At 43.4% G+C, this 16,223-nt stretch overlaps 1 protein-coding gene across 1 annotated transcript; it reads left to right on the forward strand.

The window, feature by feature from the left end:
• On the forward strand, positions 1–15,804 carry kcnj19a (potassium inwardly rectifying channel subfamily J member 19a). Its single transcript, XM_036553159.1, has 3 exons — positions 1–1,201; positions 11,526–11,742; positions 15,161–15,804. Exons 1-3 carry the CDS (start codon positions 536–538, stop codon positions 15,802–15,804), a joined length of 1,527 nt encoding a protein of 508 aa, XP_036409052.1. The 5' UTR covers positions 1–535.
• The last annotated feature ends 419 nt before the right edge of the window (positions 15,805–16,223 follow it).

Here is a 16,223-nt window from a genome sequence, read left to right on the forward strand (position 1 = left end):
CCACACACACCGCACACACACACACCCCTCATCCCTCTCATATCCGACAACGGCTGCTACAAATAGTATTTTCTCGTGGTGGATCCACAGTCGCTCACTCTCGCTGTTGGTATGTTACTTAAGACAAAAACGGCTCGCACGATATGTGAACTTACAGCGCACGGAGACGAGACGGAACACCACCGATTCTTCGCCACTGCGATTTAAGGATGTCTAATTTCTTGCAATTTTGAAGTAAACGTGCAATAACAGCAAATTGCATTGTTTCCAAAAGCCCTAAATTAATAAGTTCACAAGGACAGTAGCAGCAGCGACAAAAGGTTTCATTGGCTTTTCGGCTCGTTTGTGTAAAACAAGACACCTTTTCCCTTGTGCGCTCATTGTTGTGCATTTGTACGTAGCGCAAACAACTTGCCCTCTACTGTGAACAGACGCTACAAATGGATACTATTTGCAAGTGAAATATCCCCTTCGCATTGAAGGAACAGGTTGGTTCTCGACTGGAACGTCAGCAAATTCCATCGCCGCTAAAGTTATGTCTGCACTACGGAGGAAATTTGGAGAGGACTATCAGGTCGTGAACACTAACAGGGGCACCACTTACACGGCGCCAGTCAAGAAAAAGCGCCAGCGGTTTGTCGACAAGAACGGACGCTGCAATGTTCAGCACGGGAATCTTGGTGGGGAGACCAGTAGATACATCTCGGACCTGTTTACCACCTTAGTGGATCTGAAGTGGCGTTGGAATCTTCTCATTTTCATTTTGACATATACAATCGCCTGGCTGGTTATGGCTTCCATGTGGTGGATAATCGCTTACATCAGGGGAGATCTGAACCATGGCCACGACCAGTCTTACACCCCGTGCGTTGCCAACGTCTATAACTTTCCCTCGGCTTTTCTATTCTTCATCGAGACAGAAGCCACCATCGGCTATGGCTATCGCTACATCACAGAAAAGTGCCCCGAAGGCATCATTTTGTTCTTGTTCCAGTCGCTGCTGGGATCCATCGTGGACGCCTTTCTCATTGGCTGTATGTTCATAAAGATGTCCCAGCCCAAGAAGCGTGCCGAGACTCTTATGTTCAGTCAAGACGCCGTCATCTCGCAGCGAGACGGCAAACTGTGTCTTATGTTCAGAGTGGGCAACCTGAGAAATAGCCACATGGTATCCGCACAGATCAGGTGCAAACTCATCAAGGTAAGGCAAGTGAGTGACGTTAACGTCCCTGTGCCATGTGTATATATTCAAAGTTTTGGATTTTGAATACTATCAGTAATAAAGCAGTCACTGAGTGAACAAAGTATAAGATCGGGGAAATCCTCCTTCATATTACTGAGGTGAATGATTTTAACAAAATAACATTCTTGCACATTTGTTGCAGTGTCTCGAAATTTAGCCAAAGCTGCGTCCTCTTCGATACGGAGAAACAATACTTCAAAATCGGCTGTAATTCAGCAATATTTGAAAAGGTTGATTCTTGCCCTTTTAATTTAGACGAACATTAAAAACAATCAGTTTAATAATACTTGCAAGTGCGTCTTCAGAGATCCTTCCATTGAACTGTTGAGCGCGTGTGGGTTTGTCTTTAGCGCAAAACTATATCAAGCCCCTTAGTGTCATTGCTGAGAGAGTTATAAGCAATCATTAAATGTCTCGCATAGTCATTTTATTTTTCTATGAGACTCACGCATCAGAATGACATGCGTTTATGGTTTTAGTGTGTTGCACTGATATCCCAATAATTCTGAAGGCTGTGACTATATTTACAGTTGTGAGGATTAAATTGTCCAAGTCAGACTGTGAAATGTGTCCAAGGGGCTTCAGTAAGGACGAACCGCCTCATTCATGAGGTCTGCAAAGTATCACAGAGACTGCAGTACGTCAAACAATCCTTTCTTACTAAGACAGAATGGTATGTGAGTAAAATACCTTTCTTCTTGATCCATGTATAACTGGGTTCCTTTCTGCAGTTTGCTCCTTATTATAGCATTTAAGGAGTTTTTCAATATAATCCTCAAACCAGGGGATTATGTACCATGTGCCAGGTATAGCTGAGACAGATAAAAGAACAAGGCTGTGTGTAGCTCTGGCTTTTCTCAGTCACGGTGGATTTGGCATATTGTTCAACACAAGCGCCCTTCAGTCCGTGACATTTAGAAAAGCTGTAAGTTTAATTGTGGGACTCAACAGTGTGTAAATTATCTGCTTTGATAGAGATAGGAGTGTTTATTGGACATGGCAATATGAAAGCATGAAACAGAGTGGATGCCAGCCAAGGTGAAATGTGCACACACTGTGTTTCACTGGCACACAGAGCTAGTATGGAAACCATTTTAACTGCCACAAAGTATGGAATGTGGATATGGATATGAAAATGGAATATGAAACAAAACTGTTGGAGGAATACAAGGAATTAGCTTTCTTGCAAGACCTTTTTGTGCTCTTTTTGCAGCTCTTACCATCCGCCCCCTGTCTTCATGATACCCAGATGACAGTCCTATATTAAGCTACATTGTGAGTTTCAAGTCCTGCTGAGAGATGTGCTAGTTTGTGCAGCATTGTCAGACCATGTGGTTCACCCTGGCTTGGATGAGAACTCCCTCTCCCTGTCCCAGCTCCTAGACCTGGCACAGACGCGAGCATGCGTCCCTGTCAATGACAATGACTTTGCTGAGCTCTGCAGTGCTGAGCGCAGAAGCCAGCTTGGCAGGCACTAAAGCTAACTGTAAAAAAGGGAAAATAAGTGCTAATTTGGCGCATTACTCTTGTTTTGTTTTTTGTTGCCCTGTACATCCACATTATTACAGAAGACTGAACAGGCCATGAGTCAAATTAATGACGCATGCATTCCTCAGGGGCCTACAAGAGTCATGCCATACTCTCCACTGAACAAATGCCCCTTAAGCAATGAGTAAAGCAAGCATACTGCTACTACAACAGCACTGCACATTACAGAATTATGCACTTCAGGAACTGCCTTTCAGAATCATTGAGGGTTTTCTACACATGTGGGCATCAGGCTACCACCTTTTACTCACCGTAGATACTCTGCAAACACATGCAAGATCAACTCTGCTCTGGTTTGCCCAGCATTGGTGAAAAAATAAAGGCTATTACTAACATTATATCTGCTCAAGATGGACAATATTCATGGTTCAGATCACTGCTTCCATTGCTCAGTGTTTGAAATGAGGAAGTACATAGGTATTAGGACACAAAACACAAGGTAGTTTAAGGAGAAAGTGGGAGATAAAGTAGATGTCGTGTTGATCATAGATTCAGGAACACATTGAATCGTTCCATATTCATGAAAGCATTTATAAAGAACAAAATTATTCACAGTATGCTCAGTTCTCTGCCTGACTCTCTCATTCTAAAAATCAACCAACACTACGCATTCTGATATATTCTTGTACATTAAGCATTTATCTTTCAAGATTTTTAGTACAAGACTCTGTGTTTTGAAATGATTATATAAAATACATTATTCTAATAATATGATACATATTATGTCTAATATATACACACACCACATATCTTCATTAGGAAATGCATGTAAAACACCTTACCGGCAGTGCACTGCAGTACTGAAGAGGACATAATGGTGGTGCTGTTGCATCTCTCCCATCATCCTGTCATAGGTCTAATCTAATCTCACAATTCCAAAAGTGGCCTTTTGGTGTTTGGTGGACTTCTGTCAGTCCTTCCCCACAGTTCCAGTTAACTGGACAGAAACCTGGAGCAGGACATACTGTTGCTAAAATCACTTTATGAGTTTGTGACACTCATGATACTTTAACATGCTAAAACAGCAGTGTTCAAAAAAACTGGCAATTCCCTTAACATAAGTAATACAAATATGGAAATAAGCAGAAAACATGATGGTGATGGTGTGTAATTTCCCCAAGTTTTCCCAGTTAATTCCTGTTACAGCTCTGTAAAAATGGACTCGACATGAGGCGGTAACTTGTTTTTTGGGAACATTTAACCCTATGGGTGTGAAATATTAATCAGGTGTAGATGAGTGGTATAAGGCAACTGAACACTCATGGTTCAGAGATTGTAATGTAAATTCTAAATGAAGAAGATCTGACACAATAGGAGTTGTCTCGATGGCATCAAACCATTAACTGGAATTCAGTTAGACTCTGTGTGGTTTGAGACCTTCACGCTCATTGCCATCAGTGGTTTGAGCACTTCTGTGGTACCGGGTTTCTACTGAGCTGTTGACATGTATGCGAGCCCTACATCTCTGACAACAAATTACAAGTCCAATGAGGGTAGCGGGTTACTTTAGAGGTTGTAACAAAGGGTACTGCAGAAAAACAGGGTTAAAATCAGGCATTAAATTTGGTTTGTTTGCACACAGACAAGCTGACATGTTGGTGCAGCACGCTCAACCCTTCAGTAATGTTTCCTATGCACCCCACCAGCACAGGGACCATAATTAGGGTGGGAATCTGATGGTGGCTTATGGTGGGTACAGTAATATAATTCCTGTTTTATTTAATTAAAGGGACATCTGTTCCCTTTATAAGTCAGCTCAGTCTCTTTTCATTGAGCGGCCATTTAATTTGCGTGAGATCCCTCTGAGAGAGGGGGAAGTGCCATGCTATCACATTAGTCAATGACAAACCAGCTATTTATTATAAACGCAGAAGAGTCAGACAGAAAGGTTACCAAAGAAATATATCATCAGGTAACAGTGCTTTTACATGCTTACTTGGCAAAACACAATCACCACGCCATTCCTATCCAGTTTGCTCTATATGCTTTAGTAAAAGCTGTGGAATTATTCAGGTCACAAGGTATAGAATATGGCAAATCTCAGATGAATACAGAAGTTATTAATTTTACTTTTGCGATCGTGTTTGTGCTCATTCACATCATATTCATGACAGTATCGACATCAGAATCAAATCCCAATACTTATTTGTGGCTTCTAAACAGTGGCAATGCAGTAGAAGTAAGCAAACAGCCTGAGGCATACTTATGAGTACGTTTGCATAATTAATACGGTGGATAAAATCAAGGAAACCGATTTTTACTTCATTGTTACATTTAGCACTGCCAAATACTGTGTGTTTTCAGCATGCGGGGCTCAGTCTAAGACACAGGAGAATGGTCTCCATAAGGCCATGATTCCCAAGGGCATTGAAACAGTCCTGTTCAAGCTGTCATGCACTGTTTCTCCATCACAAATCCCAAGGGCTACCCAGAGGCAAGGCAAACTATTTTTCTGAAAAAGCCATAAGTCGTCAGTCGCTGCCTGCCAAAATATTTTCAAAACAAGCCTGGGGAAGACAAAGGCAGTTATTTTCGATTTTGTTCAGAGGCATGAAGGTTCCTTCCTGGAGATCGGAAGAACAGAGATGGGGCTGGCTACTGGCAAGATGATTGATTTCCATTCCTTTTTTCGCATAGGATGAGAAATGCAATTATATAGGAAGGCTGCAGCAGGCTAAGGCATAGCCTTGCAGCCATTGATCAGGGGCCTTGCTGCCAGAGATACTGGATTTGCTAATGTTTTAACCCCTCTGTGTCCCCAGCCAGCAGCATAGCTTCACATCCTCTCTGTCATGTGACTAATCCGGGTCATTTCTTGCTGCGGATGACTGGGCACTGCCTGTTGGTATTCACCCCAAACTGTGACCTCACAGGGTCACAGGATGACTCAGGGCCCAGAGACACACCTTTTTGTTTTTTTGTTTTTCAAATGCCCTCTGCACCTGTACATTACAAATATTATTTCTGTAATTTGTTTTTTCTCACCACGACTCAGTCATGTACTGTTTAGGGCAGTGTAATTGTGATTATATAACTGTGGAAGGCGACTCTGAGAATGAACTCATTGTTTGTTCAGTGTGAAAAACCCTGCAGGGGGAGAGAAACGGAGGTAGCAGCTGCTCCAACTGAGCTGCTTCTGCTCCAGCAGCTTCAGAGCAGCGAAGGGTTAATCGTCATATTCCAGCCGCTGCTCTTCGCCGTTCGCAGCAGAGGTCTCCCGGAGAGGTAGCGAGGCATGAAGGCAGAGGTGTACGGGCCGAATGATGCTGTCATTTATGGTTAATGAGGTCACGTGACCAGCGCCAGCTGAGATGATGCTGCTCCGGGCTAGAGAATGTGCCACACTGGAACGTTGGAGTAGTTGTTGACTGTAGTACCCTGGAGCCATAAGAAATACAAAACATAATAAAGCATTACTCTCACATGGGAAAAATATATTCAGAAGCACTTTTTGATCCCCACTCCTAAATTATTCACAATTGTCCTTAATTCAACTTAGACAACTTAGACATTGAGTAAAAACATATGTTAATGTTTTTGTCATGGCCACTGTACCTCAAATGTTCAAAATGTTTGCATTTTGATTGAAACCAACAATTTTTTAACATTCCTTCTGTGCTCTTTTTTTGCGATTGATATACAGTATGGTGCCTTTAAACTAATTAGCTTTTATATAATGGCATCAACTAATTTTTGAACCTGTTGACAGAAATTTAGGCTATGGATTTTGGAACAAGAGAAAGGAGCTGAAACCAGATGGATAAGAGCATCCTTTCATGTCAGTTCTGTTTGCTTCATGGCTTCACTTTCCATGGTACCAGGATTTCTAGCACCTGAACAGCTAGAAGTAGAGGACCTACAGGTCTTGTGCACAGCAGCCACAAATCACAGGGTCACCTTCAGAAAGGGATTATCCTATAGGCATTATCAAAATGGCACAGATGGCTTAATGTATTCCTCTTACAGAATGACAGAAAACTTGAAACATAAAAGTGGCTTTTAGAAGCGCTTTGGAGAGGCATTTCCCTGAAATGGGCTGCCACCTTCTCAGTAATTTTTGTAAAAGGTTGTATTAATTACAGGCAGTTTGTAACGATTGACCTAAATCTAGCGACCTTGGACAGAGGGAAGGAAGAAAACATGAATCCAGTTATTAGAAGGAATCAATGCAAAATTAAAACGAGGCAATGTACAAGAAGTGAAGCTTGAGCCTCGCAAAGCAGCCCAAAGCAACTTTGATTACTATCACATTTTCTACACCTTTTGCCCGTGATTCTTTGATGCAGATTTACTGTGTGTCTGTGTAATTTATTCATAGGTGTGCATTAACAAGATTATAGCTATAATTCACAAAATGAAGGTGACCTCACTGGTCATGTACTCTTCCCTATCGTTCTGCTGCATTCTCTTCCTTTTCGTATAAGATTAGTTTGTGTAACGGACTACCTAGGGCCATGTGAAGGACTTCACACACACATGCACACACACACACACATGCACACACACATACACTCACACACACACACACACACACACAGCCATTCAATTTCTCATTTTTCCTCTTTGTCATATGGTCCTGTCTGCTGCTGAATAATAGTTGTGTTAAGTGATTAGTCTGAATGAGGCAAAATTACCATTACCTAGCAGTACACATCTTTAGCTATTTTGGGTGTAATACAGCTATTTTGGCTATTTTGGGTGTAATACAGAGGGAGGTTTGGGGAGGACTACACAGTAAAGCTCATAAACCATTCTCTCTTAGAATCCTCTGCTCTGCAGAGAGAAGAAAGCTGCAGGGTTCATGGGAGAAGCTTTGCGTGTAAACATTTGTGATACCGTCATCTGTCTTTTTAATCTTAAATCAAACAGACAGAGAGAAAAAGTGATGTAGCCCAAAGCTTGTGCGATAACCTACATGAAAGAAGCATGTACAGTGAAAGCATAGTATTTGCCCTGAAAAAAAACACACACACCCACACACACAACAGTAAAAATGACAAATATTTTTAGTTTGTCTGCATTCCATCTTTATCCTTTGGGTTCAGCATCCCTTCAGACATTCATACTTCATTCGATGTTCAACATATTTGTGCCATTGTACTATAAAAACACATACCAGAGAGTGAGACGCATTCTCGGAGTATGGCACTGTGGTTGATGGTTGGTTCTCAGCGGTCACGCTGCAGGATGGGATGTGTCTGGCAGCAGCTTCAGAACCTGGAGGTGGGGGGCATCCCTGCCGTCTCACCGCTCTCCACATCTGGAGGGCCAACAGGAGACGGGCCTTGATCTCTGGGAAATGCGGCAGAAGAAAAAATGGAAAAGAAAAGAAATGCCAAGCACAGTAATCCTTTTTTTGGTTTGTTTTCTGACAAGCAGAGAGGATAAAGCATGGAGTGCAGACTGGGATTTGGCATACCCTGGGACCTTTCCCAGCAGGAAGATTTCAAAGCTGAAATCAGCTCTATTTGCATGTTTCCTTCTGTGTTGGCAACAGACACGAGGACGTTCTTACCTGGAATAATCTAATTTTTTTGTGCCAACTCCCACATGACTGAATTTGTTCTTAATGTTTATTGACACCATTCCGTAAGTCCATATAATTTTTCCTACAATATTATCAAGAAGAAATTTCACTAGGAGAACTGAGGGTTAAACGACATTTGTAGAGATGCAAGGGGAGAAAGGAAGGGTGACCATAGCCCTCAAGGAGTGGAGCTTAACACGTCTGCTCTGAAGGGCCCAGTGCTTGAGACTGTCTGAGTGCAGAATCCTTCCACTTAGCCTTTCCGCTGCCCCAGCTGTCTTCGTGACATTTAACAGCTCTCATTGTCTTAACCCAAAATCAAATCTCTCTCTTGAGGTTGGCCTAACTGCCCAAAGGCAATCAATCTGGAAGGTTTTCGCTGGTGAGGAAGTGATTGGGCTAAGCTACAAGCTTGTTGAGCAGAGAGGAGAGGCAAGCCAGCAGATACTACTTGTGATCCTCAATAAATGTGCCGTTAAGCAGTTCAGTCCCATGTTGTTGTTTCCTGCCGTTTCTGTCAGATATTTTTAGTAGCTGTTTTCCTCGAAATGTACAAATATCTTTTCTTCAAAACATAAATCTATCAGAAATTATTCAGGAAAGTCAATATGAAAAATGTTAAATATTCTGAAATTGTGTAGTAACTTTGCAAAATGGTCTCATATCGCCACAAATTTGTAAAACAAAAATACTGAGAGGCATGGTCTGTGCTGGTAAATCAAAATTCAGATGAGTTGAAAATGAAAAAAATAAAAGACTGAAATGGGATAAGGGATGTGTACAGTCCTACATGCGTATATGTGATGGGGGTGTTGTCACTGATCTCAAGACAAGCACAGAGACAGCCTGAAGCACACCCTGACTGACATCACTGGCACAATTCACTGTTCTTGTTCTGGTTCCTAGGGGTGAGAGCCCTCCTGCATTGGCATTAAGTAACAGTCTCTAGAAACAGCTCTGACTAGGTAGGGGGGAGATGTCTCTTTGAAATCAATACCAGCTTGGTCTGAAACTGGAATTACACAACAGGTGCGGGTGTTTTTCTATAGCTTTTAGTCTCTCCATCAGCTCCCTCGGCTAAGGGAAGCCCTGCAGCTTTTGGCCAGTGGCTGACAGGGTGAAAGCTGAAAGTTTCCTTTGAAGATCCAAAGGTTCCTTGTACCATATCTCTCACTTTTAGAGGACAGATATGCAATGAGATGCTCTCATATCACAGCAGTGTGGCAACGTTTGCGTACAGTGACTATGAATTTAAAATGACTTGCTTTATGTTGTGCACTGTGACTACTCTACAGGCACATGGCATCCTTGCAAGAAACCCATACTTAAGATAACAGCCTAAAATAACAATATAGAGAGGTATCTGATGCATGACAGAGTTTAGGCTCTGATCTGCTCCATTACCTCAGAGCAGCACCTGAAAGGATTCACATCTGTGCAAATTCCCTGTGGTCTGTCACTCGTCAGTGGCGAATCTTTGATCCTCTGCATTGCTCTACACAAACAAGGCCTTACCCAGTGATCGTTCCAGATTAGAAGTCCAAATCAAGACTGAAGATAAACCAGGACTGAAAGCTTTATACTGTTCACATCTAACTGATAAATTGTCCAGCATGCTGCAAACTGAATGAGTACAGTCAGGATTTATACATGATCAGCTGCACTTAAATGTTCGCTCATTTTGGCAATACAGTAAGATCTTTGAGCAGGCTCAGTACTATGGGGGTGCTTAGGGGTGCATTGCACCCCCAGACAAATCTCAGTGCACCCCCAGTTGCCTCCTTATATCCTGTTGTCTACATAGTATTTGTGACTTTTTGTACACCCCCCTGGGTTGCAGTTGCACCCCTCTGTATTTTCTCCTGGCGGCGAGCCTGTCTTTGAGAAAGCCTCTTTTAAAGATAGCTTTGTCATTTTCCATTCATAGCTTGATGGTATAATTATAGGTTATAAAAATGTTTTAGTGTTTGGTGGTGGAATAGGAGATTTAGCAATAAATTTCTACACATTGTTGTGTAATACAGCTTGAACCATCCACCGGGTGACTTGCATTTGAGGACTCGGTTTTTACACGGCTTGGATACAGCTGCATTTGTGTCTGTGTGTTTCGACCCTGTCCCTTTGCCATCAATTTTTCAGAGTTTCTCAGTGGGGAAATGGAGCGAATTACAAGAGACTTCAAATACAGCAGGAATCAGAGCTCTGTTAGGCTCCGCAGACATCAAAAACACCACTGCCGTGCAGTCATTATCTAAGCTATTAAATGTTTCCGCACCCATAGGTGCTGTGCAGGCAGCCATTGTGCCTGCTGGAATTAACCTCCACAGCCCTGTGTGATAGAATGTGCTGAAAACAACAAGCCACAGTTGCATGTACAGCACCAGTCAAAAGTTTGGGCACGCCCGATTAACATAATGGGAAACAATATATTTTGGCTACATTGAAGAATCTAAAATATAAGATAGTGCTGATTTGGTTTTTGGTTTTGCATTGCATTATTGCATGCATTATTACATTTGTCTTTTTTTGTAATTTTGATGTCTTTACTATTATTCCAAAATATGTGGAAATAGTAAAAAAGAAAAACACTATGAGCAGGTGTGTCCAAACCTTTGACTGGTACTGTATAGGAAACTACCCTGAAGCTGTGTTTCTCATGAGTTTATTTAGAGTAAAATTCTGTAGCTTTTTTGCTTTTTTGCTTCTTGGGACCTTACTTTACCTTACTGCATACCTTGACATAGATCACCCAGATGGTGTTTAATTCAGCCACACTGCTGTAGATGGGCTGACGGTTCAGTCTGCGTCCCATGAAATGTCTTGCTCTGCTTCCTGTGAATCACCCAACACTGAATGTTTTCGAGCCTGAGCACCATCTGGGGTCATGCTGGGAAATTAGACAGGGAAGAAGGAAGGGCTTTCAGAGGCATCAGTTCCTCATCATTGCAACATTTATGATCGCAATCCAAGAATAGGCACCAAGCATTCTGCCCCAAACGGTCATGGGGACGTCACACCAGTCCATTTCTCTGAGGCTGAATGTCAGGCACTAACGCAGCTGGTGCCACATTTACAGTCTTTGGCGTGACTTTGTGAGGTCGTCAGGGTGTACAGTTTGAGCCAGTGAATACTAATGTGAGCCCTTTCGAGAAATGCCAACACCCTCATGAAATCATGACTGTCTGTGTGTGTGCGTATGTATTTCAGTCCCGGCAGACTCCGGAGGGCGAGTTCCTCCCCCTGGATCAGTGTGAGCTGGACGTGGGCTTTGGGACCGGGGCGGATCAGCTCTTCCTAGTGTCTCCGCTCACCATCTGCCACGAGATCAATCCCAAGAGCCCTTTCTTCGACCTGTCCCAGCGCTCACTCATGAGCGAGCAGTTTGAGATTGTTGTCATCCTGGAGGGCATTGTGGAGACCACAGGTAAGGATAGCCTTTCCGTTTTCAGTTCCCCCTCCCTTCTGTCCTCCAGAAAACACTTCCATCTGCATGACAAAGAGATCAGACTCCATCAATAGAATCAAGGGAGCTCACCTGATCACCTGAAACACTACCACCTAAAGCAATTTCCTATGCCTTAAACCTCGGTTTCCTTTAAAAAAATCAAATCTAATGGTTTAATGCATGCATATCTCCACCAGCTAGCTTGCACCTTGTCTGGCCAACTGTTGAAACTTGGTCATGCAGCGCCTCTAATACTGTTGACTCTTTATATGGCTCTTTGCTTGTGTTGTCCTCTGCCTCACTTGTAAGTCGCTTTGCATAAAAGCATCTGCCAAACAAATAAATGTAAATGTAAATGGAAACCCAATTAGGATCTCTTTTTAAAACAGCAAATTGGATATACCTCCTTAAATGGAGGTTACGTTCATAACATAATTACAAACACACTTGTCAGTTTAGTGAAAGGGCGGAGGGTTCCTCCGAGGGTTTATTCCCCTTTCTCTCCCAGAGACATTATCAAAGCGCAAGCTGTGCGATGCCTGTAAAGCTCAGCAGTTGCAGAACGGGTGTCTTTCATGTAGACCAATGCATTTGCCCCCTCCAATACTGTTGCATGCAAGCACTGCCCAACTGGATCAGAATCAGAAGCCAGGCAGCCTGTGCAGCACTGATAGTGTCTGAGGGGGAAGCAGCCAATGGACACTAGCCATAGGCCTCTGCATTCTCAGCTGCATGGAGCTGAGGGGGGAAGATGTTTGCATTCCGTTCCCGATTACACACGTGTGCCAGAGACTCAAAGAGTCCAAGGAATGCTTACAGCTAACGGATACGTAAAAGAGGGAACTCTTAGAAGAAGAACATCTCTTGAAGATGAATTTTATTGACAGTTGGGCAAAGACACATGATAAGTTCGTGGCGGCGAAGAGACTAAGATTTGTTTGTTGCTCGTAATGAGAAAGCACATGCTCAAGGTTTAATCAACGCAGCTCATCAAAGCTGTGTGATCGTACACCATCTTTGAGACTCAGCTGCACACTATCCATTTGTTACGGTTAGGGGTTTTTGTGTAGCTGGTGTCTTACTTGCATTTACCATGTTCCCCACACAATAAACCCTGCGTGGAGAAACGAGGTGGAACACCTTGGAAACTGCTTCCACAATTGAATAGAGCTCAGGTAAACAACATAATGAAAAGACAGCACTTGATATGTACCTTTCAAGGCCGCTACACACCTTTCACATGAATGCTCTTCAAGGACTTATATTTTTTTCCGCTTGTTTGTTCTTTAATAAAACAGTCAAAATATTGTTATACCTCTCTAGACTGATCCCTTAATGATGAAGAATAGCATGAGGCTCGATTTACATTTACAGTGGCTGCTTTAGCTAGCGCTAAAACCCACTTCCCTCAACTGGTTTGAACAGTGCTTTTTCAGACAATGCTGTGGAGTAGAGACAAAATTACCTGGAATTAAATGCACTGAAAAAGCATGAATCAACACAGTGTAAATACACACAATACGAGCAGTATGAAGTGTGTTCAGCCATGCAGGGCCTGTTTGACATATGGCTCTACACTGAAGACAGATAGAAAATCACCAAAGCTGCAAGCCAGCAGATAGCCTCAGTGAGCTACAGACATCCATTGCTCTGGTTCCTTTAATAGAAATACCTTGCTCTTTACAGGTACACACAGGCAGATAACGTCTGTATTGTGGAGTCATAAGTGCTTATTGATTTCCAGGTCCCAGAATGCCGGCAGAAAGGTCAAGGAAATCATGTAACAAGAGGGATGAAGGAAGAGGGGAAAAAAAGGGATGAAATTAAACAGAAATCATGACTGAATGGAAACCATTCGAATGCCACATTCTGGTTTACCTTCTCCATTGTCCCTACCATTAGGACATTAAATAAAAATAACACTGGTATATTTGCAATCTGCATTGTTCATCACCCAAAGATTTCTGATTGCTTATGATACTGAGATACAGTCTATGTGAAAAGGAATAGTGAGGTTCCATAGTAATTCTGGGTATTCAGACCTCATTCACACTCTGAAGTGCCTCACAGCATGAGATGTGCTTCAGGGGAGCCTGAGATTACAAGCAACATACAGGAGAAAACCCTGCTGTTTCCAATGTTAATTTCCATGCATAATGGTAAGCAAATTCTTTGTGTTGTCTCTTGATCATGTAAAATTATCTGAATATTTCAGTATTGCCTAAATTGTCATGAGCACGAGTAAAGAGTAAATCCTATTTTTCCTGACTTTTGAGTAATTTTTCCTGATTTAGAAGTAACAAACCCCAAAGTATTATTTTATGATGACCTCAGTGAGCCTCAGTGCTTTTTGAAAGTTAACACCTGGCAAGGTTGTACTACTTCAAATGTGGACAATACTCACATGAAGTCTCCAAGATCTTGGTGACACACCCCTCTGCCAATCCCTTCCCTTCCCTTTTTGTCTCCTGTCACATTACTTGTTCTTTAATATTTCCCTGTTCCTCTGGGGTACAAATTGTACCTGCTTGGTACAGTCGAGCTCCACATTGCTCCACAGAGATGGTTAAGCCCTGAATCGATTGCCAAGATCAGGAGCTAGAGGTGTCAGGGTTCTTGCAATATCCTGTAGAGTAAAACTATGGCACACAAAAGCAAAAGATAATTATCAGCTCCTCTGCTCCTCAGAGATGGCGAAAGCGATCAATGGGACACCTGGCAGGTCCTATACTGACTAAAACTGTGTTTTCATGTAATTTTGATGCTCTGTGTGATAAACCAGGAAGAGTTCATCCCACTGGCAAGAGAACCTAAATAGCTCTGCCAAGGTGAGCGGGACGCAAAGTCCCAAAGCATCATTGAAGAAGGAGAGGCACAATGAGAATGTTGTCTCTTTGAGCAAAGTTTTGACCGTAGTCAAAGGTGTTGGCTAAAACAAATCAATGAATTTCCCCCTTTAAACTAGTGGAAGGTATTCTTGTTTAAATTATGACCCAACATTGCTTAAATCTCCACAGATTTTTTTTTTTTTTGTTTCTTGGTTTTTTGTGTTTTTTTTTTTTTTTTTTTTTTTTTACTGTTGTTCCTCTTTGAATGCAGTGCAATTAAATTGCATCGTATGGAGGAAGATGATTTCGCAAGCTGTGAGATGGTAGCAGCATGATGAGCTGAGAATGAGGGGCGCTGCCTACGATAAAAAGCCGTTCTCCTGCAGGGAGACAATAGCATGGAGAGGAAGCTTGGAGCAAAAGGACAATATCAACCTTCAAGGACAGAAATGAATCATTTAAGAGATTATTCTTTTGATTGTATTTGTGTGTTTGAACAGACACTAAAGAAAATATGCAGTGAAAAGTCATGCTCACGTAACCTCTCTCTCTCTCTCTCTCTCTCTCAGGCATGACGTGCCAGGCTCGGACGTCCTACACAGAGGACGAGGTGCTGTGGGGCCACCGTTTCTTGCCCGTCATGTCCCTAGAGGAGGGCTTCTTCCGGGTGGACTACTCCCAGTTCCACAGCACCTTCGAGGTGCCCACGCCGCCCTACAGCGTCAAGGAGCACGAGGAGAAGACGTCTCTGCCCTCGCCCCTGGTCACGCCCACGCTGGGCGACGGACGGGGCGGGCGGGACCGGGTGTTCTCCGTGGACTGCATCGACATTGCCGAGGAGCGCGTGGCGGGGCGGCTGCCCAGCAAGCTGCAGCGCATGAGTTCCTCAGGGAAGGAGGACCTGCAACGCAAGGTGCTGAAGCTGAGCTCGCAGCCAGCCGAGAGAGCCTCCAGCATGGGCGACCTGCCCCTGAAGCTCCAGCGCATCGGCTCTGTGCCCGGCCAGGGCGAGGCCGAGGAGCGGCTCAAGCTCAAGGCCCTCAAGGCGGGCTCCGAGCCCATGACCCAGTCCACGGGCGACCTGCAGCAGCTCAACCTGAGCCACATCCCCGCCCCAGCCCCCATCCCCAGCCCTATCCCCGCCCCCTCGGCGGGAGGTCGGCCTGAGGACAACCTGCCAGCCAAGCTGCGCAGAATGAACGCTGATCGCTGATCCGTGGGGGCGGTGCGCTAAACGGGGGGTTGGGTGTGGGGGTGGTGGGGTGGCGGGGGGGTGAACGGCAGGCCAGACTTTACAAAAAAGAGAGGTGTTAAAAAAAGAAGTACAAGTTGATCTGAATGGATATGAAAGCATGATGATTTTTTGCAGAGGTTTTAAACACAATCTGAACTGGGACAACTGTGATCTTTGTCGTTTATGCTTTTCCTCTCCTGCTTGAGGGCTACATTGCACTCGCATCCATACTCACACCTGCACTGGCACCCCTGTAAACTTGTCTGCTCATCTCCGTGTGCATGCATCGCAGGCATTCCAGTCTCATCTCATTTGCCAACTCTAAACGAATGAATTATATTTTAAAATAATAAATGGTGCACTGGTGACTTTACATGGCTTTATTTTGAATTTATGTG

This window comes from Megalops cyprinoides, chromosome 19 (assembly GCF_013368585.1).
Source record: "Megalops cyprinoides isolate fMegCyp1 chromosome 19, fMegCyp1.pri, whole genome shotgun sequence".
In the NCBI taxonomy this organism is placed as follows: domain Eukaryota; kingdom Metazoa; phylum Chordata; class Actinopteri; order Elopiformes; family Megalopidae; genus Megalops; species Megalops cyprinoides.

Excerpts from the sequence above, each read along its gene's own strand:
- kcnj19a (XM_036553159.1), top strand. The coding sequence starts at position 536 with ATGTCTGCACTACGGAGGAAATTTGGAGAGGACTATCAGGTCGTGAAC. Across the intron at positions 1,202-11,525 it reads TCAGGTGCAAACTCATCAAG|TCCCGGCAGACTCCGGAGGG; the intron begins GTAAGGCAAGTG and ends TATGTATTTCAG. Across the intron at positions 11,743-15,160 it reads GGGCATTGTGGAGACCACAG|GCATGACGTGCCAGGCTCGG; the intron begins GTAAGGATAGCC and ends TCTCTCTCTCAG.